The sequence below is a fragment of the Vidua macroura genome, chromosome 2, assembly GCF_024509145.1.
Source record: "Vidua macroura isolate BioBank_ID:100142 chromosome 2, ASM2450914v1, whole genome shotgun sequence".
In the NCBI taxonomy this organism is placed as follows: Eukaryota; Metazoa; Chordata; class Aves; order Passeriformes; family Viduidae; genus Vidua; species Vidua macroura.
Genome location: NC_071572.1, coordinates 37,760,793 through 37,787,791, shown reverse-complemented (window position 1 = coordinate 37,787,791; position 26,999 = coordinate 37,760,793). Strand labels below are relative to the sequence as shown.

At 42.1% G+C, this 26,999-nt stretch overlaps 2 protein-coding genes and 1 long non-coding RNA gene across 4 annotated transcripts in view; 2 read left to right on the top strand and 1 right to left on the bottom strand.

Moving 5' to 3' along the window:
• The window catches only part of TPP2 (tripeptidyl peptidase 2), a 52,108-nt gene extending 48,563 nt beyond the window's left edge, over positions 1-3,545 (top strand). For both annotated transcript variants that reach the window (XM_053970295.1, XM_053970294.1), the window contains one exon: positions 252-3,545. In XM_053970295.1, coding sequence (XP_053826270.1) covers positions 252-341 — 90 coding nt within the window. In that variant the 3' untranslated portion in view covers positions 342-3,545. The remainder of the gene's footprint in view (positions 1-251) is intronic.
• METTL21C (methyltransferase 21C, AARS1 lysine) lies at positions 1,356-9,905 on the bottom strand. Its single transcript, XM_053969769.1, has 9 exons — positions 9,897-9,905; positions 9,738-9,812; positions 9,571-9,639; positions 8,960-8,977; positions 6,203-6,222; positions 5,527-5,678; positions 4,094-4,236; positions 2,454-2,571; positions 1,356-1,914 (listed from the first exon to the last, which is right to left on the bottom strand). The coding sequence occupies exons 1-9, from the start codon at positions 9,903-9,905 to the stop codon at positions 1,520-1,522; spliced, it is 999 nt and encodes a 332-aa protein (XP_053825744.1). The 3' UTR covers positions 1,356-1,519.
• A 429-nt stretch (positions 9,906-10,334) lies between these two features.
• On the top strand, positions 10,335-17,669 carry LOC128803386 (uncharacterized). The gene is made up of 4 exons (XR_008435706.1): positions 10,335-10,483; positions 10,983-11,028; positions 16,609-16,736; positions 17,368-17,669. It is a non-coding gene; the product is annotated as an uncharacterized LOC128803386 (long non-coding RNA).
• Positions 17,670-26,999: the final 9,330 nt, after the last annotated feature.

The following is a 26,999-nucleotide window of genomic DNA, read 5'->3' as shown; positions in this document are numbered from 1 at the left end:
ACTTAATGGAGAATTAATGGGAATTCCTAAGATTAAATTCTTGTGCATTATGTTGAAAGAATGTGGATCATATAGGATGGGGAGGAGGGGTCTCCCTTTCAGGACTGAGGAATTCAAAACTTACCAGATCTCCAATCTGTTGTCTTTCTGATTATAGACATTTTTAGTAAAATGTTGGTATCAGTGCAGTGTTTGTTTAGATGTTAAAAAGAGTGAGACTCATTTTTTTAATGTGTGCTTTTTTTCTTCAGCTAATGAAGTTGCTTGGATGGACTCATTGTGCAACTTTCACTGCAAATTGGCTTCCTGTCATGTATCCACCTGATTACTGTGTATTCTAGAGAATCAACAGTTGTAAAATTAAAATTATTTTATATGGGACAGGATAGGAAAAGAGAAGTTTGACTTTTTATTCGAACGCATGTTTTCATTACTGAATGCTGATTATTAAATTGTGTGTATTTATCAGTAAAGGCACCTGGGTATGGCTTAATACCTGTTAACCTAACTCCTGTCATCAGGGAGTTTCCTTATTGTGCATCCCATTGCTGGCAATGGATGTGCCAGAACTGCGAACATCAAGGATTTGGAATTAGTTTGGAAAGAATTACTGCATGCATGTTATGTTCTGAATTGTTACTTTAAACTGCAAACCTGTAAAAGTTCTGTATTTTTTATGGTACACTGAATTTTAACATGTTTGATCTTAATTTCAATTGTATGAAGGCCTTAAAGCTACTTCAAGAGTAGCTAAAATCTTACTTATTAGATGAAAATAATGGACACCTGTATTGTTTGCAAGAGTTTACATTTAATGTTTTTAAGAAAAATTCAACCTCTCAAATGGTTACAATGTTTCTTGGAATTGCTGATGCATAGGTACTCTTGTAAATTTTCGAAACGCTTCCATTTTGGAGTGATTTTAGGCAAACTCAGAAATCCTGGTGAAGCTGTGTATCAGGACAGGCTGATCCATGTATAAAAGTGCCAGACAGTTACATATTGATCAGATATTGTAAAGCTATACATAGATGTTTATTAATGTTAAAAATACAAAACACAGCAGAATAAATATGCAAAGTTGGAGACAAAAATACCACCATGTTCACGCTGATACTTTATAAGATTTTTATAATGAATAAAAATACTGAAGCTAAAAATTGTATTGGTTTCTGGATGAGTACCTAAATAAAACTTGCTGAAAGAAAGCAGCTTACAAACAGCAGAGGTTCAGTGCAGCCCAGAAGATCAATGCTTTTTGATAAAGCCTTCTTACTAACATTGTTCTTTCAGTGGAGGGGAGTTGGACAGTTTGAACAGGTCATATTTATCAACCAGAGACAAACTGCTATATCTTTTGCCTTGCTGGTTTTTTTTTTTTTTTAATACTTGCAATGCAAAACTTAGATGCAACTGCAACTTTACAACCATAAATGCTCAGAAGGTGCAACATAATCTTGGAAAGCATTCCAATCTGTGAGGTGCTGCCACTAAATCAAGATCAGTAATAGTTTTCTCTTTAATTCTTCCTTACTGTGGCTTTAAGCAGCTTGACATTAGATTCTGGAAATTCTGCTAGAATGGTTGTGTTAAATATATTGCAAACTTTTTCCAAAAATTCATAGTCTGTACTGAATCTGAATTTATTTGCCCATAGTAATACCGTTCCTGGCTTACAAAAGTACACCATTGTTGCTAGCAGGGGGTCCAGAGCTCCGTGATGGTACACAACATCAGTTGCCAGTATGAAATCATAATGGTATGTTGATACAGGAAAGTCTTCATTGAGGCCTTCTCCCCATACCAGTTTTCTTACTTCAGGTTTGTGCATATTCAAGTTCTGTGTATTTCTTGAAATATTATATGAGAGATTTTCAAGAACTTCAGGCAAATCAGTAGCTGTAACATGAGCTCCTGAAGAAAACATGAGTTTGTTTCAATTCACAGAATCACTAAGGTTGGAAGAGACCTTCAAGATCATCTGTCCAACCATGAACCCAGCACTACCATATCCCCAAGTTCCGCATCCTCTTGGATGCTTCCAGAGACAGTGACTCCACCACCTCCCTGGCCAACTTGTTCCAAGGGTACCTAAACACCCTTTCTGTAAAATAAAAAATTTTTCTAATATCAAATCTGAGCTCCCCTGGCACAACTTGGGGCTGTTTCCTTTCATCCTTTCACTTGAGACAGGGCAAAATTCATAGGTATGTAGTTGAACATGTATGAAACTTTATCTGTGTAACTGGTCCAGCCTCCCCCTCCCCCATAACTAGGGTCATTTAGTTAACAAAACAGTATTTTACAATGATTTTCATTTAAAAAAACAACTACAAAAAAACCCAAACAGTGACAAAGTTTACTTCAACTGTTGTTTCATTGCCTTAAAGTGACAATGGCAGAGCTTGATCATCGTTTACTAGAAACTCAAAAGGAAATAAAAATTTACTGACCTAAGATACAGGCCACAATGGAAAGCAAGCCTGTTCCAGCACCAATTTCCAAAACCTTTTTGTCTTTGAGGTTGAATTGTTCTTGATTTGATTCCAGATACTGAGATAAAGCCAGTGCCTAAAATGGTTAACACATATCCATAAGAGGGTAACAGCTAAGTTGCACAAAAATTCATTAGATGTTTTTATACAAGAGTGTTGTGTTTTTTTAGTATAATGAGAAACACTGAAGGGTGTAACAAAAAAAAATGTAAGATGGGAAGAATTGTGATGTATCCTGGTTTTTTATATAAAAAAACCGAAAGCAGTTAGTTTTTAGTTTTATGTGATACTGATTTCCTATACACTTCTACATGAGTCTCTGACAGCTCAAGACAGAATCGCAGAATAAGCTTGAGTTGGAAGGGACCCACAAGGATAGTCAGTGTTAAGAATTGAACCATACAACAAGTCATAACAACAGAGTTTAACAATACGTAGGAGTAATGTTCTGCTTTATTATAAATGTTATGCTATACTACCACTATCATAAAGTGAAATTAGGCTTCAGCAGAGATTTTTGAAATTTTTTTGTTTCCATTTTTTTAGCAAAGAAAATATTGAAAATTGGTTATTTACAAACTTGATACTTGTTTATTGATAATAGTATAAGCTTTGAAAAAAACAAAACAGCACTGTATGAAAATACTATCAGGCCTTTGTAAAGATTTTGTCAGTAGAATATAAGTGGGCTGTTTATTAACAACATAAACCGATGCCAAAGAAACTGTCTTCCCCTTTTTGCTTCTCTTCTTTAGGATTGTATTACTGTTTTAACTCTTGTGCTTTTCATTATGCAACAGTCTACCTGCTCTGGGAAAGCTGACAGCTAATGAATCACCGGTCCAATTTGTGCAACCTCTCAATTTTCTTGGAGAGTTTTACCATCTGCATTCTGACACTTGATTAATGTGCAAATTGATGATCTAACATTTCAGAATAAGATCCTGTTTCACCCACCCATATGCTCTCTCTCTATTGTTTTGAAATTGTCTGCCATTATCTTGTGAGCTTTTTAAATAAATGTGGATCTGAAAAATTTTAAAATCCTGATTTTCTTGTCTGTATCAGTTTACTCTTCCCTCAAAAGCAGTTTTCTTAGTCTGCGTAAAATTCTGGTTTTAAGAGTAGGAGAAGCAGAGACTGAAGAACTGCTTACAAGTATGATTTTCCATACTGTAGTGAAACTGTTCCAGCATTTTCTTTAAAAGAAACATATTTAGTCATTTTAATGTCCTTTACTTATTTAATCTCTCGCAGTTTTCTTTTTCAGCCTCCTTTTAGTGCTGCTGATTATTTACTTCCCAGCAGTGACTGATTGGAAGTATGGAGGAAGCTGAATGTTTCCTCCTGAGTTCCCTTACTGATTTTTTTTTCAATCCCTACATCCAATGTACAAATGCTTTGGTGCCATAGTCCTTTTGGCATGAACTGACAAATTACCCTAAGGCAGAGCTTTCTGCAGAAGGACTTCATTCTGCATAGGGAAACTTCCATTGTCAGAAGTGTAATCTAAGAAAGCTTCCTTAATATTTGTGTGCTGCTGTCCTGGTTTTTTCTTGTGTCACATGAGCTTTCTGCATGTGGTCTTGTGTACTTACCCCTGGCCATACCACGGCTCCAAAGTGTTCTATGGATTCCTGAATGACAATCTGGTGGCCAACGTACGTATAGTGCTCTTTATCAAAGTAGTGTGAAACTCTAGGAACCCAGTTCTGCAGGATTTTAAGAGCTACTGGTGAGCCTGTGAGAGAAAAGTTGAAATTTCATGGGTGTATGTGCAACTTGTTAAAGGGTAAAAAGTATTTTACAAAAATAGTACGTGGGCACATGGACTAGTAAAGCTCTCAGGACATTGGTCTTGAATCATAGAATCGTTAAGGTTGGGAAAGATCCAGAAGATCATTAAATCCAGCCATTAACCAACCCAGCACTATGTTCATGGCTACAACATCCCCAAATGCCACATCTACACACATCTTTTGAGCACTTCTGTGGGTGACGATTCTACCACTTCCCTGAGCAGCCTGTTCCAATGCCTGACCACCCCTTCAGTGAAGACTAGTGCTGTCCAAAACCAGACAGTCTGGGTGGCCGGGGGGTGAAAGGAACAATGGTAATTTCCTGCCGTTCTAGGTATTCACATGAGCAATTTAGAGATAGAAATGAGCCTTTTAGGAAAAGCTACCAATTCAAATATAACTCTGCTAATAACATCTAGAAGACTTTCAGGACCAAGTTTACTTGTATTTTGGTGTTTGTGCTGTAGATTTCATTTGTGAGGCCAGCAGCTCTAGAACAGCAAGCTGCTTTTTACATAAGGACTTAGGATTTAAATCCTACATTGAAGAAAACCTGACTCTTTAGTGATTTTTTTTTAAGCATCGTTACACAGAAGGAGGGTTGTAAGATGCTTTCTATGTTGGCATACACAATGTAGTTCAGCAAGTCAGTGCTACAGTTGTCCTAGGGTGTCTCATCATAGCAAGGAGGCTCGTGGCTGAGGTTTTTCAGATCTGTGCTGAGGCTGTTCATCTGATCTCACTGAAAACAGGGACACTATTCTGAATGACTGAACTTTTGTTGCAAAGATATGTGTAGAATTAACTGCAAGGGAGAAATTTGCTCTGGCTTGCAGGGATTTTAATTGATACCTGCCTGGAATCCTTAGTAGCTGTTGGAGCAGTTTAGCCTGTTGAAATCTGTAATAACATGGTTTCAACCGTGCCAGCCCAATCAATGGTTATATTATAACCATATCTCTTTTGTAAGAGATTGTAATTGAGAACTAATCCTTAGATGTCTAAATAAAATCCAGAGGCCTTTTTAAATATATTTCTTAATTATGGAGATAGAGGGGTATTTCTTGTAGATTTGATCTGATAATATATTCAAACATAAGGGGAAATAATGGGGGAAATTGGATATCAAAGAAGTAGTTGCATGATGACATCTACTATTTGAAGACTGACAAAAATCAAAATATGATATGCTTGCATGCCATAGAAATTGCAGTATTTAAATTGGACTAAACCTGTGTTAGATTCTGCAAGCTCAGAGCTGCAAGTGCAGTTTTTAGAGTCATACTGCTCTTCACAGGTTTCTTCTTCCTCAGATTGGCAGTCCATTGTTCTTTGAATTTTGTTGGGGAATGGTGGCTGCTGTGCAGAGATCATTGCAAAAGAGCTGAAACAGAAGGGGAAAAAATAATGTTATAAAATCTTGCAGGCACTTTCTTCATATGAAATATGGCTGGAAAAAGACAATGAGTAGTTTAGGTGGCCTTTGGTGGCCTTTTGAAGTTTTTTTCAGTGATGGATTGAAGAAACGGGGTGAAATGGGACATCTCCACTGTGGTGGTACGAACTGTTTCTGAGAATGTAGTAATGCTGTCAGAATTTTTATTCTCTCTCATTTATCATTTTTATTGTTGTGTTTATTTTATCACTTATGCAAAAGCTTAGAATTATGTCACTGAATTGATACCTCTAATCAGCCTGAAAATTGAGCTACTCTTATAAGTTGAAGCAATAGCTGAGGAAGATAACTGTTCTGTTAATATCTGTGACTTTTTATCTGTGTAATTTACTATTTTCAAAAAACTTGGGACTTATGATTCCAGAGATAAAACTATTTCATTTGCTGCCAGTGGTCTTGATTTCATTTGCTGCAGTCAGTGGTCTTGATTCTGTCTCCTTACATAGAGTTGCCTTCTCTTCCCTGTCTTTTCCTGCAGAACAGGTAACCCAGTTACACTGAAATGCAGTCAACTGCAGAATATGCAGATGGCAGTCAGAAAATCATTGCAGTCAGAAGATTGAATCCATAAGGCTTTTTGGATAACTCTCAGTGTTCATCCCCAGGGTACAGGGCAGCACCCAATCTAAGAAGGAACTGATTGATACCAGCTGGCACCAATAAAAGCAGGAACAAGACTTAATATTAGATTTGCTTGGAGAGACACAGGTCAGTGAAATTCTTTGCTTGACTAGAGTTTTCTTCAGTGAGGCACGTATGTATATGCATATATCTGTGAGTGTGTGAAAATTAAATATAGATAATATAGATAAAGATCTATAGATATATACACAGACACATCTATAAGTAAAGAGCAAAAGGTTCATAACTTGCTCTGGCCAGAGGCTGTACATGTTCGCCTTTCCCACACAACATGATGGCTGGAGTGAGCTGTGTTTTTATCCATGATAAAAACATTTATCCTTTCTGCTCATTTTTGAGACTGCATATTTGCTCTCTCCAGCCACAGGCACTGCAGACAAAGGGTTGTATCATTTGAGTTGCATCATACTGCAGGAGGCTGTTTTACATATCCTCACTGGAAGGGGTAAACCTCTAGTAGTGGCCAAGATGTTTAGCAATGCCTGCAGGTATTTTTTAAGGAGCAGTGTGACTGCTGACTTATGTGAGTGATTTAATTTGCACATGATATTGACACCATTGCAATTCTACTGATACTTGATATATTCCTTATTGCTGCTCTGTTTATTCACAAGGAGAGGATTTCTGTTCTAATTCCTCTGGCGCTGCATTTGCTCTGTCTTGGCAGTGATTTTGTACTGCAACAGAAAAGAGTGTTTAAAGTGCTTTAAATCGATTTCTGCACTTTTTTTTTTTCATCAGAGGGGCCTCCATCTGGTTAGTAACAAGATCTGGCTTTCCTCTGTGGTGGGTGATTTGAGGTATGATGAAGGTAGGTAATAGACTGAAGTTAATGGTGCAGTCACTGCATTCCCTGACATGAGTGAGTGCATCCATGTTCACATTCCACGTGTCACAGTGTGCCTCCTTCCAACAGCAATGTTTTTTTTTTCATTTAATCAAAAGTAGGCTTCTGGATTTGAGCAATGTCTCCTTTTCATGCCTTAAGCTAGAATAAAATCTGCTCATGTTTTAGGAAATTGCTGTGAAAAATATTTTCAGACTTGTGCAATTGGGAAGGTACATAATGAAAAGAGAAGAATCTGTCAGGACTTGAAATGGCTACAGCCAGAAAACATTTGGTTGAAGACACAGTCTTCTGAACATTTTATGTTGAAACCTGCAGAGCACTACATTCTCATATTTGGGAGTTTTGGGGTGAGTGTTTGTTTTGATGGGTTTTTTTGTACTGCTCTTCTAGCATGATTTGTGCTATTTCAGTTAAAAAACCAATCCTGAAACTAAAAAGCAGGAAAAAACTTTACCTTGTCCAGTACTCTACTTTGTATAAAACCAGAAGGCTTGTTTAATGAATAAACTGTTAATTTGTCAATTTGGGTGGAAAGTGATCCCCCTGTATTTTTTACCTTGATTAAGCAAGCTCTTACTACAACAGGCCAAAATTTCAGTTGGCTGTGGGCGGCAGCGAATTCCAGAAAATAGCTTGGAAACATGCTAGATAAATACAAATTTGTTGATCAGCTATTAAGTACCCGCAGCAAATAAAATTGTATCTCTGATCCTGATATATATCTATACCCTATTTATCACTCATTCAGAAGACTGAGCTCTAACTCAATTAGACAGTTATGTTACATTTTCAAAATAAAAATCGTAATGCTTTCCCTCACTTGTCCTTTGAGTTCCCCTAAAATGGGAATCTGCTTAAATATTGATAAAGAAACCTTGCTGGTTTTACTAAATTCGTTAAAATGAACAGGAGGCCTAAAATCCACACCAGTGGTTATCCTGCTGCTAGTGTGGTCCTTAAGTCCATAAGTTGCCTGAGCTCCTAGGTGGTGATTTGGGGGGATAAACACTCTGCACTCTGTGTTTTTATGTCACCTGACACACTGGGCTCTGGTTTTTGGCTGGAGCTTCTGGATGCTATAATAATATCTTGTAGTGGTGTGGCTTTTGCTAAACAGAAAGGGGTTTATGACTGTGTATATATGTATATATATGCATGTTCATTCTATTGCCATAATTATTCAATGACATATTTCATAGGAGTTAAAAGTAAGTCTTTTTTAGCTGCAAACTACAGGACAATTTTAGTCTTATAAATTCAAGAATTCAAGTGTATTAGTGTCTTGGCCTTAATGATGCACAGCTTTATTTGTCATTTTAAATGACAAACTCTTCCTGAAGGCTACAGGCACAAGTGAATATTGAGAGGCTGTTTGCAAATAGATGGTGTTTGCATTATTGCATTCTCTATGTGTATATGTTCAAGTTGCTGCTGTGCTCATAGAATTACAAAAAATAACATTTCTCGCTGTTTTGACATTTTTCTGATCCATATTTTACTAAAAATTATATATCTCTAAAAGAATTTTGGTTTGATAATGTTGCAAGCAAAATCTGTTCCCTTAGAAAATGTTGGCTCATTCTGAATGTTAGCAGCTAGGTTTTTTTCCAAGTCAGTCTTGTTGGGAAATAATTATTTAAATTCTTTCAGAGTTTTTAAACCAATATTGACTTCATTAATAGTCTTAAGCTGTTGTGAACAAAACTTAGAAAATCACATTTGATTTCTTCAGAACCTAAGGAAGAAAGAATAATTTACAAAACTCTATTCAACAATATTACATAAAATTAACAAGATAACACTTAGAGGCAAATTGTAAGATGATGATAAACCTTAAGGTAACAGTTTATTCCCTATAAGAATGAACTTTGTGCCTTTTAAACTGCTGAAATCTATTCCTTGGAAAGAGCTTTTAATATCCAATTATGTTGCCAAAAAAGAGTAGGTTAGTGAGCAGTGCTGTGTCACTGGGTCTTCAGCTGTAAACACAACTCTGCTGAAATGTGTTTCATCTCAGCACAGAGTTGCTCACTGTAGTCTGTGTTAGTTTAAATATTTGGGCAAAAGCCAATTACATTTGCTCACATGTGCAGTCTGTTCTTTGCAAGTGCAGTCTGTTCTTTTCAAGATCGGGTTTAACCATACTTGTACCCTACATTAACATCTGTTTCTTGGAGCTCATGCAATTTTCTCATGTTACCATGCACTAAATTAAAAAAAAAAAATAAACACCAACACTACAAATGCTAGGAAGTAAAGGAAATGTCAACCTTAGGAATATCGCTATAGTAAATCTATGTGATATTTGAATCTACAAGGTAAACTCACCCAAATACCGCAGTGACTGTCACTCCGCACGAAACAGAGAGCTGGATTCCACTGGCTCACAAAGCTGACCTGAAATACAAGAATTCAGACAAAGGTGTTTCTGTTGTTAGTTAGCAGGGAACACAAAGGCATGTCAGAGGAGGTTAGCTGGGCAGCTGTGTGGGTACCTGATGTGACAGAGGGCATGGGAAGTTTCCTGTGGGTGGATGCATGCTCCAGAGGTATTTTATACAGGCGTGCACCTGAAAAGAATAACTTTCCCCTCCAGCCAGTCGGATTGCAGGTTATTTAGAGTAACGTTACCAGGCAGCACTCAAAGAACTTACACTTACCATGTTACACTTAAGTCTTCCACATGTGCAGTACAAAATCAAAAACCCTCTTAGGCTCTGAAGCCCCAGGCATACAAACCTTTCTTGGCTCCTCCAGACTCTTGTTCTGTTTTTGCAGACGACGCCGTTCCCTATGTTTGCCTTACGTCAGCGGAGCAGAACCAAGCCAGCAACTTACTGTGGGCAAACTAGCGCATAAATAATGAGTGTGGCAACTTGGCAGCAGCCCAAGCACAGGGAAAAGTTCATGAAGCTCCCACTACCAGGAAAAGGTCAGGTCTTCCTTGCCCTGCTGAGCGTCTGGCTGGGGAAGTTCTGGGTACCCTCCCTACCTTGAGTCACAGACAGTGTGAGGAAGTGTCAGTCCCAAGGAAAAAACAACTTTCTCATCATCTTCACTGCAGGACATAACCATAGGAAATAGTGTATGGACTGAAAGAGGATGAAAAACAAATGAAAATAATGAAAATCCCACTTTTATTCAGAAGATCTTCCAGCTGATTATTTTAAAACAGATGGATGTCATAGATGTTGAAGATGAACGAGATGTGTATTCCTTACACATTTCAAGAATTGGAGAGGTTTACATACATTTATTCCTTTGCTGCTCTTCTGCCCTCTCTTCTCCTTCTTTGCAAAGATTCTGCCAAAAGAAATTCCATCCCATTAGAGGACAGAAAAATTTTAAAGCTACTTTGAAATCATAAAGCTAGAAAATAACCCCTGGCTAATTAATGAACAGATGAAGGCTGGCAAAAGAAATGGGGGAGGCAGAGGAAATGTGGATTTTTAACTCAATGTATAGGCATTTTCATTTTGGGGTTAAAAGCTTTTGAATTTAGGCAATGCTGTCCTGAAAAGTGGCAAAGTTAAAAAAACGAACCTTTTGTATCACAGCAGCTGTGCATGTCTCTAGGAGTCACACCAAGGATAGGAAACACTTGTCTCCACATTAAAATGCTCACCAGCTTCTTTCCTCTGAAATGTGATAGTTAAAAGATACTTTTTAATTTATACTTGGGAACTAGTATTAAGATATTAACTGTATTAAGCTGATATTGTAAACTTTGCATTCCACAGATCTACCAAACTTGACAAGTAGTGCAAATGAGTGGTCCTGAGGCAGGTGAGTAGCTGTTATTGGAAATGAAGATAGGCTGCTGTTGGAATGACTGCCATGGTTTTTTTTAAGATGTGGTCCTGTGTGTCCTGTGGAAAGCAGGCATGTTCCTGCTGTCATCTTTATTGTATTTGTCACCAGGGCTGAATGCAGCTCAGACTGGTGCTGCTGTCAGAGCTCTGTTCTAAGCTTTGGAATGGGACTGATGCTGGACATAAACAGTTTATTTGTTAAATGAAATCAGAGGAATTGGCTTACTCTGTAATGTGTCTCTTGTAGCAGGGGTGGAAACTGTAGAGACAGTATTACCATTTATTTATGAATCATGCAGGCATGGCTTAATTTCTCGTTTATAACTTGTGGAGGAATCAACACTGATGCTCTGAAATGTAGCTTTTGTTGACATAAATTTACTATATACTTTCTATAAATACTTCTTATTCCACACTCAATCTCCAAGTATTTCTTGTTTAACATTGAAAATGACTGTTGTCTTGGAGGGGTAGCCCCATGGAATTAAAATTTCTCCAGACTTCTGTGAATGGGCAGGCTGAGGGCAATACAGCACCTACATGTTCTACATGTAAAAGGACATTTTTCAGTTATCAAGTCAACATCCAATTCCACAAAGCTCTGAATTATTTGGTTGGCTTTTCTGTTTCTCTAAACACTCATGGGAATTTCGCCATCTAGACCATTGGTGGAAGACAAAATGCAACAGGCTGCTAAATGTGATGAAGTAAAGCAAACTTCAAATATTTTTAAAATGTATGGATTTTAATGTGAATTGTGTAGTCTGGGTAGGTCTGAAATGTAGGTCTGGTAATATGAAACCTAATTGGTAGTGTGGGTCTTTTTCCCATTTAGTGCTATTAAACTATCAGGAAATCTGGGAGGAGTATTTTCCCTGACTGTGTCACTGAACTCAGCAGTAGCATTCTCTTGCATGTACAGAGTAAAACTATATTCCTATGATTGGATTATAGATTACAGTGTTTCAATTTTAAAACAAATTTAAAAGTTCCTCTGCTGTTAATAGTACCAATTACAGCATAAAAATTATGTAAAACTATTAAAAATTTAAAAGGTTGTGATAAACAGGAATGAAAATGTTACAGTCATTAAACCCATCAGGAGCAAGAAGCCTGCCAGATTTGTGCCAAAGGACATCAGAGTTAAACCAGAAAAGTGAAATGATATTCTTGTCAATTAAATCAATAACCACAGATGAACAGGACCAGATGGTAATTACTTAGAACTCCGCAGTGGTATTCCCAGCTCCAGACCAAAGTGTGGTGCCTGCATCTAAAAGTAGGCTTGATACCCAAGCACAGGAAATTGTACAAATGTGAGTTGTATTTCTAATGGAGTCTTGGAGGCATATAGGGAACAGTGGGGCAAGTCTGACAGTGCTGGTTAAACTGAGAGGAACAGCAGAGCTGGTAATAAATAAGAGGTACTGTAAAGAAGGTTTTGTGTGTTCTTTGGCAGTGTCTTCAAGCATGTAATGAATGGTCCTCCAGTTTACAGCATACATGGTTTTCCACAAGCTTTTCATAGGTCACTCACTAAAGATCCTTACAGAAATTGAGTTTTGTTGGGATAAGTAGTTTATATTTTGTTTTAGTAATTTAACAGCAAGGAGGCCATAAATGGTCAGGTTTTCAGTGACCCAGAAGAACCAGTGCTGCTGAGTGTATTTGTAAAATGTAGTGGAAAATAATGTGATGACAATGCAAAATTATTCAAGACAGTGAAAAGAAAACTAAGCTGCAGAATTCCAGAAGGATCTCTGGCATGTTATGAGAGGTGATAATGTGATAAATGAAATTCAGTGCTGACAAGTACCACATAATACACAGTCTCTAACTCAGTAGCACCTAGGAAAGAGATATTCATGAAGACAGAGACAGCTATATACCATATCACTAATCAAAAACACAAAGAGATTGTTGCATTTTTATAAGGAAATGGAAAAAATCCAACCAACCAACTAACTAACCAAACAAAAACTGGAAAAGGAACATTATTTTTTTCCACTACAGGAATTCAGATATTATCTCATATTTTCAGTGTGTGCCTCTAATCTTTGATTAAAACATTCATGGTCTTGGAGCTGCTGCAGGATTTGCTGGAGGACCTGGGTGACCTGGTGAATGACTCATGAAAAATGGCAGAGTTACACTTCTGCAGCAGATTCTCCTCATTCTTATTGCTGGAGACATCTGTCAGCAGCCAGCTAAATGTCTACAGCATAGTCTTGGCATGGTCTGCTGAAGTATAAACAACTGCAAGGTGAATTTGTTCTCGGCTGACATCCCTGACAGAGAAACACCAGTGAAATATCTCACAGGAATTAAGGAATGTTTCTCTAGGAAGATGACACAGCTGACAGTTCAGCTGAGGTGCCTTTACACCAAAGCAGGCAGCATGGGAAACAGACAGGGGGAGCTGGAAGCCACAGTGCTGCTGGAAATCTATGACCTAGCTGCCACTACTGGAACTTGGTGGGATGAATCCCATGACTGGAGTGTGACTATCGATGGCTACAGGCTGTTTAGAAGGGGCAGGGGAGAAAGGAGAGCTGGTGGGGCTGCCCTCTACACCAAGAGCTGGATTGAGTGTGGAGAGTTGTTTTTTAAGAACAGACATGAGCAGGTCAAAAGCCTGGGACAAGAACCAGAGACCAAGGCAGCAAAGAGAAACTTGTGTTGGTGCCTACAGGCCCTGGATTAAGGGGAGCCTATTGATGAAGCCTTCTTGCTCCAGCTACAGGAGGAATTGTGCTCGCAGGCTTTTGTCCTGCAGGGAGACTTGAACCGCTCTCAAATCTGCTGGGAAAGTAGCATGATGGCTGTAGGCAATTCAGGAGACTCCTGGAATGCGTGCAGGATAACTTCCTGACTCACATAATAGCCAGCCCTACCAGAGGAAATGAGATATTAGACCTGGTGGTCACCCACACAAGTAGTCTATTTTGGGATGTCAGTATAGGAGGCAGCCTCGGCTGCGGTGATCATATGCTGAGTGGAGTTTGCAGTCCTGAGAAATATGGGTGAGGTCAGCAGTGAAGTTAGGCGCCTCAACTTTAGGAAAGCAAACTTCAGCAAAGCCAACTTTCATCTCTTCAAGGAGTTAGTAAATAGGACCCTCTGTGAAAGTGCCCTCAGGGACAAGGAAGCAGTACAGACCTGGTAGATCTTTAGGGACGCCTTCCACAGAGTGGAAGAGATTGAGCTTCCCAGGAGCAAGAAATCAGGCAAAGACAAGAGAGTGGTATGGCTGAGTTGAGACATGCTGGTTAAACTAAATGGCAAGAAGGAAATTCGTTGGCAGTGGAAGCAAGGGCAGGTGTCCTGGAAAGAGTACAGGGATACAGTCTGGCTGTATAGGGATGAGGTGAGGAAGGCTGAGGCAAAGCTGGAGCCCAGGTTTGTAAGGGATGTGCAGAACGAGAAGGGCCCCTGTAGATATCTCAGCCAGAAAAGGAAGGTCAAAGAAACTGTACCATCCATGACAAGCAAGGCTGACACACTGGTAACAGCAGCTGAAGAGAAGGCTGAGGTACTCGACAATGTTTCTGCCTCATTCTTCACTGACAGCTTTTTCTCCCACACCTCTCAAACGAGTGGACCACAAGACAGGAATGTTGCATGAGCATGAGCATGTTGCTCTCTGGTTCTCACTCATGCACTAGTTCGCTCATGCACTGTTAGTGAAGATCAGGTTTGTGATCACATGAGGAATCTGATTATGCATGAGTTCATGGGATCCCAGGAGATGCATCCCAAAGTCCTGATGGAATTGGTTGATGTAGTTGCCAAGCCAGTCCCCATGATACTTGAAAAGTCACATGAAATTCCAGGTGACTGGAAAAAGGGAAATATAGTACCCATCTTTAAAAAGGATAGAAAGGAGGACCCTGGGAACTACCAACCTCTCAGCCTCACCTCTGTGCCTGGGAAAATCATGGAGCAGATTGTCCTAGAAGCTCTGCTAAGGCACATGAAGGACAGGAAGGTGACTTGAAACAGCCAGCACAGCTTTGCCAAGGGCAAGTCCTGCCTGATCAACCCAGTGGCCTTCTATGATGGAGTGACTACATCAGAGAACAAGGGAAGGGCTACAGATGTCATTTATTTGGACTATGGTAAAGTCTCTGACAGGATCCCCAACAACAACATTTTCTGAATTGGAGAGAGGTGGATTTGATGGGTGAACTGTTCTGTGGCTAAGGAATTGGTTGGATGGTCACATCCAGAGGGTAATGGTCAATGGCTCAATGGACATTGGTGACAGGTGGAGTTCCTCAGAGGTCCATGTTGGGACCAGTGTTATTTAATATCTTCTTAATGACATAGACAAAGGGATCGAGTGCACCCTCAGCAAATTTGCAGATCTCACCAGGCTGAGTAGTGCAGTTGACACACCTGAAGGATGTGATGCCATCCAGAGGGACATGGACAAGCTTGAGAAGTAGACCCATGGGAATATCCTGAGATTTAACAAGACCAAGTGAAAGATGTTGCAGGTGGCTTGGGGCAACCCCAGGTGCCAATGCATACTGGGGGACAGACAGATCCCCATCCATGGAAACATTCAAGGTCAGGTTGGACAGAGCTCTCAGCAACCTGATCTAGTTCAAGATGTCCCTGCTCATTGCAGGAGGGATTGCACTGCATGACCTTTAAAGATCCCTTCCAACCCAAAGCATGATCTTCAGTGTTTGGCATTTTTTTTTCCAATTCATTATGGCTGTGGAATGAATTCTCAGCTTAAGGTCACTAATACTTGAAGTTAATTCTGGTGTAGGATAACACTGAATATGAACCTCAAACCAAACACACTGTTTTCATTATTTTTAGAATAAGAAATTCATTCTCCTTGATAGATGCCTTCTGTTTGCCTGGCTCAGGGATGGTGACTCAACCACTTCACTGGGCAGCCTGTTTCAGTGCTTGACAATTTTTTTTTTTTTTTTCTTTAGTTGATTCAATGTTTCATGTTAATCAGGCTTAACCTTATTTGCACATACAATGAGACGGCACACATCTCAAAGGGAGCAAAGCTGAGTGTTGCTAGGTGAGAAACCTGGAACAAATTGCCCTGAGAAGCTGTGGATGCCCTACCCCTGGAGGTGGGTTGGATGGGGCTCTGAGCAATGTGGTCTAGTGAAAGGCATCCCTGCCCATGGCAGCAGGGTTGGAACTAGATACTCCTTGTGTCCCTTCCAACCCAAGCCATTCTGAGATTCTACGTAATAATTTTAAATTGTGTTGACATGTAGGGGATCTTTATGTTCAGGAGCATGAAGGAGTAAAGAAATGCTCCAAGATTTATGCTGAGAAGAGGGACACCAGGCTGCGCCCACCTTGACACCAGCTCCTGGCTGCTGTCAGCTGTGTATAGTACATTTAATGTCTGCTCTGTCCTTCCCTGGCAATGAAGGCACTGCAGCTAATTAGCAAAGCTGTTGGGGAAACCAGTACTGCATCACTTGGACTTACCACAAAAGCCAAGATGGTGAGGAATGGGACTGTAAACTGAGTGTTTATTTCCATAATCTAACCTTCCTCTGTAATTTAGGCTGCTCTGGATTAACCTGAAGAGCTTCATTCATGTGATGATAGGTGTGGTCTGTACCTTCCATGTCCATCTATGTTGTCTGTTGAACCAAGATTTCTTCCTGTCTTGCAAGAAAAACAAGGGGACAGGTGAGTCAAAAATTTTTGGTGTGCTGAGCAGGACCTTCCTTCACTTTTCTTTAAGTGAAGAGCCCTGGAGTATTATTTAAGCAGACATTCTAATACCAGAATTAACAGCTTGTTTGGGTTTTTTTAACGAGTAATTTCCTTGTTAAGTTTTTTTGCCCAGCTTATCTAAGTGTCTCTTATCATGGTAAAGACCATTTAGATGCCATGCACTTGCCATGTGCTTTAGATGCCATGGAGACCATTTGGATGCCATGCACTTGCACGAAGAGATTGGCTGGAGAGAAGAACTGCAAAGAAAAGGCAGGGAAAGAACAGAAAGGCACAACCTCTGGCACTGCTGGATGTGGAAAGTGCATTTGACTGCAAGAAGTCATGGGCAAATTAAATCCTTTGCCCTCCTTTTCATACCTTGACAGCAGAGGCAATATAACTCATCCATGGATTTTTTTTTTTTTGACACTGATTAATTCCTGTTTAATTATCAAGTCACACACTTCTGCTTCCCTCAGCAATGAGTTTTGAGAATACATTCAAGCCTTCTGTAGTTAATTTTTCAAAATCTGAAGCTGTTTGCCTTATTGTTTTAGTTTGAATTTTATCATTAATCTCAGTTCGTCTCTGTTTTAAATAGGGACAGATTTTTTCCCTTTGGTGCCACCTCTTTCTCATCTGCTTATTCATCCCACCTGTTTGGAGAGCTGCTGCTCCCTGCAGAGAGAAGTCACTAAAGCTGAACTTTCATCTGAACTCTCTGAAAGCTCTTCATGGAGAAGCCCCCTGCCTTGCCATGGGGTGTTGTCTTACCTCCTGTGGTCCCTCTACCATTTCTCAGCCAGTTGTTTGGAGGAGGACTCAATACCATCTGCTGTTTTTTCCTAATGGCAAGGAAAGATCTTGAATTGAATTGATCTTGAATAAAGATGTGGCTTTTTATAGAGCTAAGATTGTGATGGTCTTAATATGCTGAACTGGAAGTTTAACAGCAGGGGCTGCCCTCACTTGATCTGCTTGGGGCTGGTTACTATACACACAAATGAGGGACCAACTGAAGTTGGCTGTGTCAAGGTTGAACACTCTCAGGGCTACAGGCTTTGGCTTACTTTTTTGGTTTTGTTGGACTGTTTGATTTTTTTCTTTTGTTGGGTTTTGGGGTTTTTCTCTGGTGGTGGTGGTGTTGTTGTTGTTGTTTTGGGGTTTTTTTTGTGGGATATATAATTATCCCCTGTTGTAACAATCTTTGCCAAGCAATAAATTCTTCAAATTCTTGTTCAGATAAAGCTACTGAAGCCAATGGGGATATTGTCAAGGTGAGGGTTGATTAAATGGTTGAATAACATGAATGCAGGTTCTGATTAATGGTATCCCACTGAAGAAACTCCTTGCTTCTCTTCCACTTGTGAAAAATGTGGTGTTTCTCTAGAAGGAAAATAAAAGTGTATTTAAAGTGTATTTCAAATGAATGACTAATGAGTAGCCCAAGCAATATTATAATGAAGCAGTTGGTTTTGTAACAGGAATAAGTATTCAGAAATCAGACTTTGCAGACTAATACTAGAAGTATTTTAAAAAATTAGATGGAAGAATCTCTATTGAATTAGAATCCTGGAATCATTAAGGCTGGAAAGAACCTCTAAGATTGACTCCAACTGTTAACCCAGCACTGCCAGCCCCACCATTAATCCCTGTGATTTTTAACCTAGACTTGTATGAGCTTCACTATACAGATGCACAATATAAATACAGAGTGTGTTTCCTTAACTATTGTGTGTGCAAATCAAAAAATGTAATGCAAATCAAAGCAGCTCTGTGCCTGAATTAGTCCTCAGACTCTTGATGACATTATTGAAACCATAGTAGAAATGTCAGATGATTACCATAAAGTAAATTTATATGTCACTGGAGACAGTGGGCTTTTTTGCCTTGGACTGCAAAAAATATATTTCATCTTTTTTCTCAAGTTTATCTTTAAGAGGGCTCTTGTATATTTGGTATCATGCTTTTTTAAAAGTTCTTTTCTTGCCTTTCCTTTTTTCCATGTATAGAATTAGTTTGGGTGCAAAAGAGATAGAGAGAGACCTTTGGTTTCACTTGGATTTAATCAACATCTGTGTACTGTGGTGTACCACATCTGAAAGCTCAGCAGATTTGTCCAAGCAAGAACTGCAGAATTTAATCCTGAGTCACTAATAATATTTCTTTTTAAAAAATCAAATGAGCTCCAATGTCTATCATCACATCTTTTTAACTGCTGGCTGGAGCTATAAATGGGCTATAAATTCAGTGTAGACTTATCTGCTGTATCTTGCTGTGCACCTGCTTCGCAGGTGTGCTGTACTGTCCATCTCATAGGTAGGAATAAGATGCTGATTTGGCTCTGTAGAAGTTTAAAAGGATTGCAATGTGGATGTTTAACAAACGTCTTCAGTCAGAAGTGATCATTAAGTCCTTCCTAGCTCACTGAAGGGGGAACTGCTGACAATGTACGCATCATGATTTCTTCAGGACATCAAAATTAATTCCTGGTTTTAGTCCACAGAAGCACAAATTACAGACATAAATCAAAGTCTGACTGTTTGAAGGGAGAGACTTGGCTTTTTTTATTTTATCAGAGGGACAGCTGAATCTTAGCTTATTTCCTCAGCTTCACATACTTTATCGGTGTGTTTTGTGAAGGTGAGAGGCCAGAAGGCCCAGGAAGTCAGTGCCAGGGAGGAAATCAGCCTTGGCAAACCCTTTGTTGTGTCCCTGTTTCTGCAGTCATGCAGCTTGCCTGTAGTATGTTAGGAATGGCCCAGAAAAAGCAGAATTACGTTATCTAGCAAGTACTAGTAATACTTAAAGCTATGAAAGATTTGCCTGGCAGCTTTTGTAATGCTATTCAAAAAAGATATTTTGGGATAGGTTAAAATGATTCCCTGCCAGCACCACCAAAAAGATGAGGGGTTACTTTATGCATTTCACAACAATACTTTGTTGGCCCCCTTCCCTCCCTGGACATGGTTCCAGGCCTCCATTTTCATGCCAATTGGTCAAAATCACAATTGTTTTAAAAGCTCTTTAAGGACTGCAATTGCAGCACTGCAGCACAGACAGATGCTCAGGGGAGGGGTAGCTGTGCATACAGGAAATTATCATCAAGTGAAATGTATGCCATGAGTAACAACACTGTGCCACATAGCACAGGCTAATCCAGTGTTACAGCAGTAGCAATCCTGGACAGTTACATCTGGTGTTCCAATTTTTTGTCCCTTGCTGTCCTCCATCCCAGAGCTCCGGCCTTCCTGCCTGCGTGTTTGCTGTCATTGGCAGGTGCTCTGCCTTCTGCTCCTGTGTGCCTGGGTGGTAGGGAGTGATGTTCACACCTGTCTGAGTGTTCGGGACCTGCTCTGGTGTCACTGCTCCATGTGAAGCCTCTCTGTGGGGCAATTATTATTCACATATTATTACTCACAACAACTGTGCCTTTATATGGATATTTTTATGTTGTTTCTATTTCTTGTCAAACACTGAAATCTACTGCTAAGATTGCAAGGAGTTCTCTCCAGCTGTTTCAAATTGAAATAGCTATTTTGGATGTTATGCAGTAAATGCTTTCCTAGGCAGTTATCCACACATGAGTTATGAAATTCAGTTAGAAGAATAATAGTCTTACTTTGGTTTTAATTATCACTTCTGCAATGCAGCTCTTCTAAAGAATATTGCTAGTGGTAGTGCCATGTAAGTGAAACAGTAAAGTGGCTTCCCCCTGCATGTGTTTCAGGAGACAGTGAGCAGCTTGGGGTGCCTGCCCACTGCCCTCTCCCAGCTGTTGGTCCTCCTGCTATGCACTTGCAGAGGTACCTATTGCACAGGTACCTGTGATGGGGTTTTTCCGTCCTCACTGACCAGATTCTGCAATGTCACACAGGCACTGGGGATGATGTGACAGCACAGAAATGTGCTCTCAAATAACAAGTTTGGCCAAACCTTTTTAAGTTTGGGTGTCATCTTTGCTCTCCTGTATCACTCAAGTGTTTGTGTCAAACTGACAATAGAAACCTTTCATCCCCTTTGCAGGGAGGTTTCATTTCACAGAATCACAAGGTTGGAAGTGACCTTCAAGATCATCAAGTCCAGCCCATGCCCTAACACCTCAACTAAACCATGGCACCAAGTGCTGCATTCAATCTTTTTTTGAACACATCCAGGGATGGTGACTCCACCACCTCCCCGGGCAGACCATTCCAGTACTTCATCACTCTTTCCATAAAAAACTTTTTCCTAATATCCAACCTATACCTCCCCTGATGCAGCTTAAGACTGGATCCTCTCATCCTGTCAGTTGTGCCTGGAGAAAGACATCAACCCCCTGACTACAACCACTTTTCAGAAAGTTGTAGAGAGCAATAAGGTCGCCTCTGGGTCTCCTTTTCTCCAGGCTAAACAATCCCAGCTCCCTCAGCCGTTTCTCACAGGCTTGTGTTCCAAGCCCCTCACCAGCCTCGTTGCCCTCCTCTGGATGCGCTCAAGCATCTCAATGTCCTTCTCAAACTGAGGGGCCCAGAACTGGACACGGCACTCAAGGTGTGGCCGTACCACTGCTGAGTACAGGGGAAGGATGACCTCCCTGCTCCTGCTGGCCACACTATTCCTGATACAGTCCAGGATGCCCTTGGCCTTCTTGGCCACCAAAGCACACTGCTGGCTCATGGTCAGCCAGCTGTCAACCAGTACCCCCAGGTCCTTTTCCACCTGGGCACTGTCCAGCCACACCATCCCCAGCCTGTAACACTGCAGGGGGTTGTTGTGGCCAAAATGCAGGACTCAGCATTTGGACTTGTTAAACTTCATCTTGTTGGACTCTGCCCATCCATCCAATCATTCCAGGTCTCTCTGCAGAGTCATCCTACCTTCCAACAGATCGGCACATGCTCCCAGCTTAAAAATTTACTAATGAAAGACTAACTTGTTCTAGACACCCATATTTAGGCCACTTAATCCTGCTGGGAGAAGGAATTCAATACCTGTATTCTATTCTGTTGTCGTGGGGACAGGACATTTTCATGCTCATTATCCCAATCGTGGTTTCTGTTCCCTGTCCTCAGTTTGTTTTGTCTTCCTTCCCCCCCCCCGGCTGGCTGCTGGCTTGCTGCTTAGCTTGCTTGCTGCTTTGGCTTGCTGCTGGCTGCATGCTTTGCTGGCTCTGCTTTCCTCTCTTTTTTCTCTGCTTTTCGCTGGCTTGCTTTTTTGCCATTTTTTTTTCCTTTTTCCCGGTTTCCGTTTTTCCCTTTCCCCCCCCCCCCCCGAAGACATCGGACCTACTCCGGGCAGGAGCTCCCCCGGGGTCTGCAAAAGAAGCTGCGTACCCTCTGCGGCGAAGAGAGATACAGCTCAACCCTCTTAGACTGGTGAAAACATCTGTGGTCATCTTGGGCTATTTCTCTTGTGCTGGGGAGTGTTTTTTTGTTGTGCCTTAATAAACAAGTTTTTTCCACTTTCCCCTCTGAAGGAATTCCTCCCGAACCCGGTGGTGGGGGGAGGTTGCGGAGGGTTTGGTTTCCTATAGGGGGCTCCTTTGGAGGTGTTTTCCCCTAATTTGTCCAAAACCAGGACAAATAATTTGGTGGCCCGTACGGGGAGGCCCAGACAAAGTGGAAAAAACTTTATTCTAATAATATTTTTGGCTTTAACCGTTCTGCGGGAATATTGGTATGTCTCTTTTTAAAGTTATGATGTCATTTGGAGTGAAAGCCTGCCTCTATATGTGGTCATTAGGGTTCTTCGAAGTTTTGATCGCTTTATGGTCCCTGGAGTTATTTTCTTATCCAGAAGTAGCTCCGGTATTGTCCCTAATACGTAGCTTTTGTAGCAGAGGGGCACTAACGAGAATATTTATCGGGCTGGGCTTGGCTGTAATACTCTGCAAGGGGCTTATAAAAATGTTGTTATCAGCTCCAGGAATGTATAACTCGTGGTTGTGGCTGTGTACTAAATTTGTTATGGGGGAGGAGGTTTTTCAGCCTTTGCTTTCCTTTTCCTCCTCCGAATTGTTTACATCTCTGTTAGGAAATGTCCTGTCCTCCCTGACTGCCAAGGATACCATCTTTCTGTTATTTAATTTAATAACCTTTCTCTATACTGTCCGCAGTTTATATAAGATGAAGGCTGAGATTTCTAGAGGGGCTGGTGAGACCTCTGATTTAGGAGAACAACTAAGGGTGAAAAATCCTGAGTGGTGCGGGAAATGGGAGGATATGGGCAAAATTTTAAAGGAGTTTTCTGATCCTGTAGTTTGGGACTTTCCATCCGAACACATCCAGAACCCAGCTGAGGTGGCAAAGTATCTGAAAGGGAAATGCCAGGATAACTCCAAGGAGAAAAGGATCATTGCAGTGAGCTGGGCCCTGGCATATGCTTATCGTACTCTGCTCGATACTGTAGGGCAGCAGACAGAGGAAGGGGGGCAGGGAGATAAACCAGCAGCAATCCCAGTCACTCAGGCTGCAGCCAACAGCCTAGGTTCGAACCCAGTAGTTAAACCAGACTGTAAGCCTCAACCAATGGCCGTGGCTACTAGCACACGAAGTGGAAAGTGCACAGAGAAGACTGATCGACCCGTGGATGACAATGATGAGTACGATGCAGGAGAAGGACCCTCAACACCTCCTGACATAAAATCAGGAGTCAAAGCAAGTGGCACCAGATCAGAGGCTAATATTGATTCCTTCTCCCTGAAGGACCTCCGAGGCCTAAGGAAGGATTATCGGCGACAGCCCGACGAATCTATAATTAGTTGGCTGGTCCGCCTTTGGGATGCGGCAGGGGAGGCTACCATTCTGGATGGCACTGAAGCAAGGCATTTGGGGTCCCTGTCACATGATCCTGTCATCGACCAAGGCATGATGAGGGGCGCTAGCCCTCAAAGCCTCTGGGAACGGGTCCTGGACAGCGTAGCACAAAGATATCTGTGTGCCGATGACCTCTATGTCCAGCAGACACGATGGAAGACCATAGAACAGGGGATCCAGCGCCTGAGGGAGATGGCAGTGGTGGAGATCATTTTTTCAGAAGACGTAACAATTAGGAATCCGGACCTTGTACCATGCACACCTGTAATGTGGAGAAAACTGGTGCGACTTGGGCCACCTGAATACGCTTCTGCTCTAGCAATAATGAAGCGGGAGGAGGTATATGAGACTGTACTCGATATGGCAAAGAAGCTTCGGGCATATGCGGATGCTGTACATGGCCCGACCCATGCCAGAATTGCAGCTGTGGAGACACGACTGCAGGAATTAGAAGGAAAAATAGAGGAAAGCCGCAAGAAACTCAGGGAAGAGATTAAGGAGGACCTCCTCCAAATCTCAGCTGTGCAAATTAGAGGCCCTGGCACCCAACGCAGACGTTCCTTTGTTGGGGAGAGAAGGTACACCCCACGAGCTGAGTTGTGGTTCTTCTTGCGTGAGTCTGGAGAAAACATGAGGAAATGGGATAGGAAGCCTACTGCTGTTCTGGCACAACGGGTGCGTGAATTGAAGGAAGGTCAGAAAAGGAAAGCAGCCCCAGTTGCCCGTAGCCGAACAGCCAGGTATGATGATGACACGTCTGATCCCCTTGAGGGAACCTCCAAGACATATGCCCAAGGAAAGAAGGATAATCAGGCATAGAGGGGCCCTGCCTCTAGCCAGGTAGAGGCATGGGAAAATCGTGTTTTCTGGACGGTGTGGATCCGATGGCCTGGCGCATCAGAGCCACAAGAATATAACGCTTTAGTGGATACTGGTGCACAGTGTACGTTAATACCATCGGGATATGTGGGGGCAGAGCCTGTTTTCATTGCCGGTGTGACAGGGGGATCACAACAACTGACCCTGGTGGAAGCTGAGGTGAGCCTGACTGGGAAGGAATGGAAGAAACATCCCATTGTGACCGGCCCAGGGGCTCCATGTATTCTGGGCATAGACTTCCTCCGGAGTGGCTATTACAAAGACCCGAAGGGATTCAGGTGGGCCTTCGGAATTGCCGCTGTAGAAGCAGAGAGCATTAAGCAATTAAACACCTTGCCTGGACTGACAGAAAACCCATCTGCAGTAGGGCTCCTAAGGGTGGAAGAGCAACGCGTGCCAATTGCGACCTCGACAGTGCATCGCCGGCAGTATAGAACGAATCGAGATGCCGTGATCCCCATCCACAAACTGATTCGTGAGCTGGAGAGCCAAGGGGTGGTTAGCAAAACCCACTCACCCTTCAACAGCCCCATCTGGCCTGTGCGTAAATCTGAAGGAGAATGGAGATTGACTGTGGACTACCGAGCATTGAATGAAGTGACTCCACCACTGAGCGCTGCTGTGCCGGACATGCTGGAGCTCCAGTACGAGCTGGAGTCCAAGGCAGCACAGTGGTATGCCACTATTGACATTGCTCATGCGTTTTTCTCCATTCCCCTGGCAGCAGAATGCAGGCCTCAGTTTGCCTTTACGTGGAAGGGAGTGCAATACACCTGGAATCGACTGCCCCAGGGGTGGAAGCACAGTCCTACCATCTGCCATGGACTGATCCAGGTTGCACTAGAAAAGGGTGAGGCTCCAGAACATTTACAGTATATCGACGATATTATTGTGTGGGGGAAAACAGCAGCAGAAGTGTTTGAGAAAGGAGAGAAAATAATCCAGATTCTCCTGAAAGCCGGTTTTGCCATCAAGAGGAGCAAAGTCAAGGGACCTGCTCGAGAGATCCAGTTCCTGGGAGTGAAGTGGCAAGATGGACGGCGTCAGATTCCTACGGATGTCATCAACAAGATCACAGCTATGTCCCCACCAACCAACAAGAAGGAGACGCAAGCTTTCTTAGGCGCCATAGGTTTTTGGAGAATGCACATTCCTGAGTACAGTCAGATCGTGAGCCCTCTTTACCTGGTCACCCGCAAGAAGAACAATTTCCATTGGGGCCCTGAGCAGCAACAAGCTTTTGCCCAGATTAAGCAGGAAATTGCTCATGCAGTAGCCCTTGGCCCAGTCAGGACGGGACCAGAGGTCAAGAATGTGCTCTACTCTGCAGCCGGGAACCATGGTCTGTCCTGGAGCCTTTGGCAGAAAGTGCCTGATGAGACTCGAGGCCGACCACTAGGATTTTGGAGTCGGAGCTACAGAGGGTCTGAAGCCAACTACACCCCAACAGAGAAGGAAATTTTGGCTGCCTACGAAGGAGTCCAAGCTGCCTCAGAGGTAATTGGTACAGAAGCACAACTCCTCCTGGCACCCCGACTACCGGTGCTGGGGTGGATGTTCAGAGGAAAGGTTCCTACTACCCACCATGCCACCAGTGCTACATGGAGCAAGTGGATTGCCCTCATCACGCAGCGCGCCCGTATTGGTAAACTGAATCGCCCTGGGATTTTGGAAGTGATTACAAATTGGCCTGAAGGTGAAAACTTTGGTGTCACAGATGAAGAACAAGAACCAGTGACACGGGCTGAAGAGGCTCCACCCTACAACCAATTGCCAGCAGGGGAAACACGCTATGCTCTTTTCACTGACGGTTCCTGTCGCGTCGTAGGAATGAATCGGAAGTGGAAAGCAGCTGTATGGAGCCCCACACGACAGGTCGCAGAGGCCACTGAAGGAGAAGGGGGATCAAGTCAACTTGCTGAACTCAAAGCCGTTCAACTGGCCCTAGACATTGCAGAAAGGGAGAAGTGGCCGAAGCTCTACCTCTATACTGATTCATGGATGGTAGCCAATGCTCTGTGGGGATGGCTGGAGAGATGGAAAGGGGCTAACTGGCAGCGTCGAGGAAAACCAATCTGGGCTGCTGAAGAATGGAAAGACATTGCTACCCGGGTAGAGAAACTGCCTGTGAAGGTTCGCCATGTAGATGCTCATGTCCCCAAGAGTAGAGCTAATGAAGAACAGCAAAACAATCAGCAGGTAGATCAGGCTGCAAAGATAGGGGTGTCAAAGATAGATTTAGATTGGCAACACAAGGGGGAGTTGTTCCTAGCGCGATGGGCCCATGATGCCTCAGGCCATCAGGGTAGAGATGCCACCTATAAGTGGGCACGAGACCGAGGGGTGGATTTAACCATGGATAGTATCTCTCAGGTTATCCATGATTGTGAGACGTGTGCTGCCATCAAACAGGCCAAGCGGGTGAAGCCCCTATGGTATGGGGGACGGTGGTCCAAGTACAAGTATGGGGAGGCCTGGCAGATTGACTACATCACACTGCCTCAAACCCGCCAAGGCAAGCGCTACGTGCTCACAATGGTGGAAGCCACCACAGGAT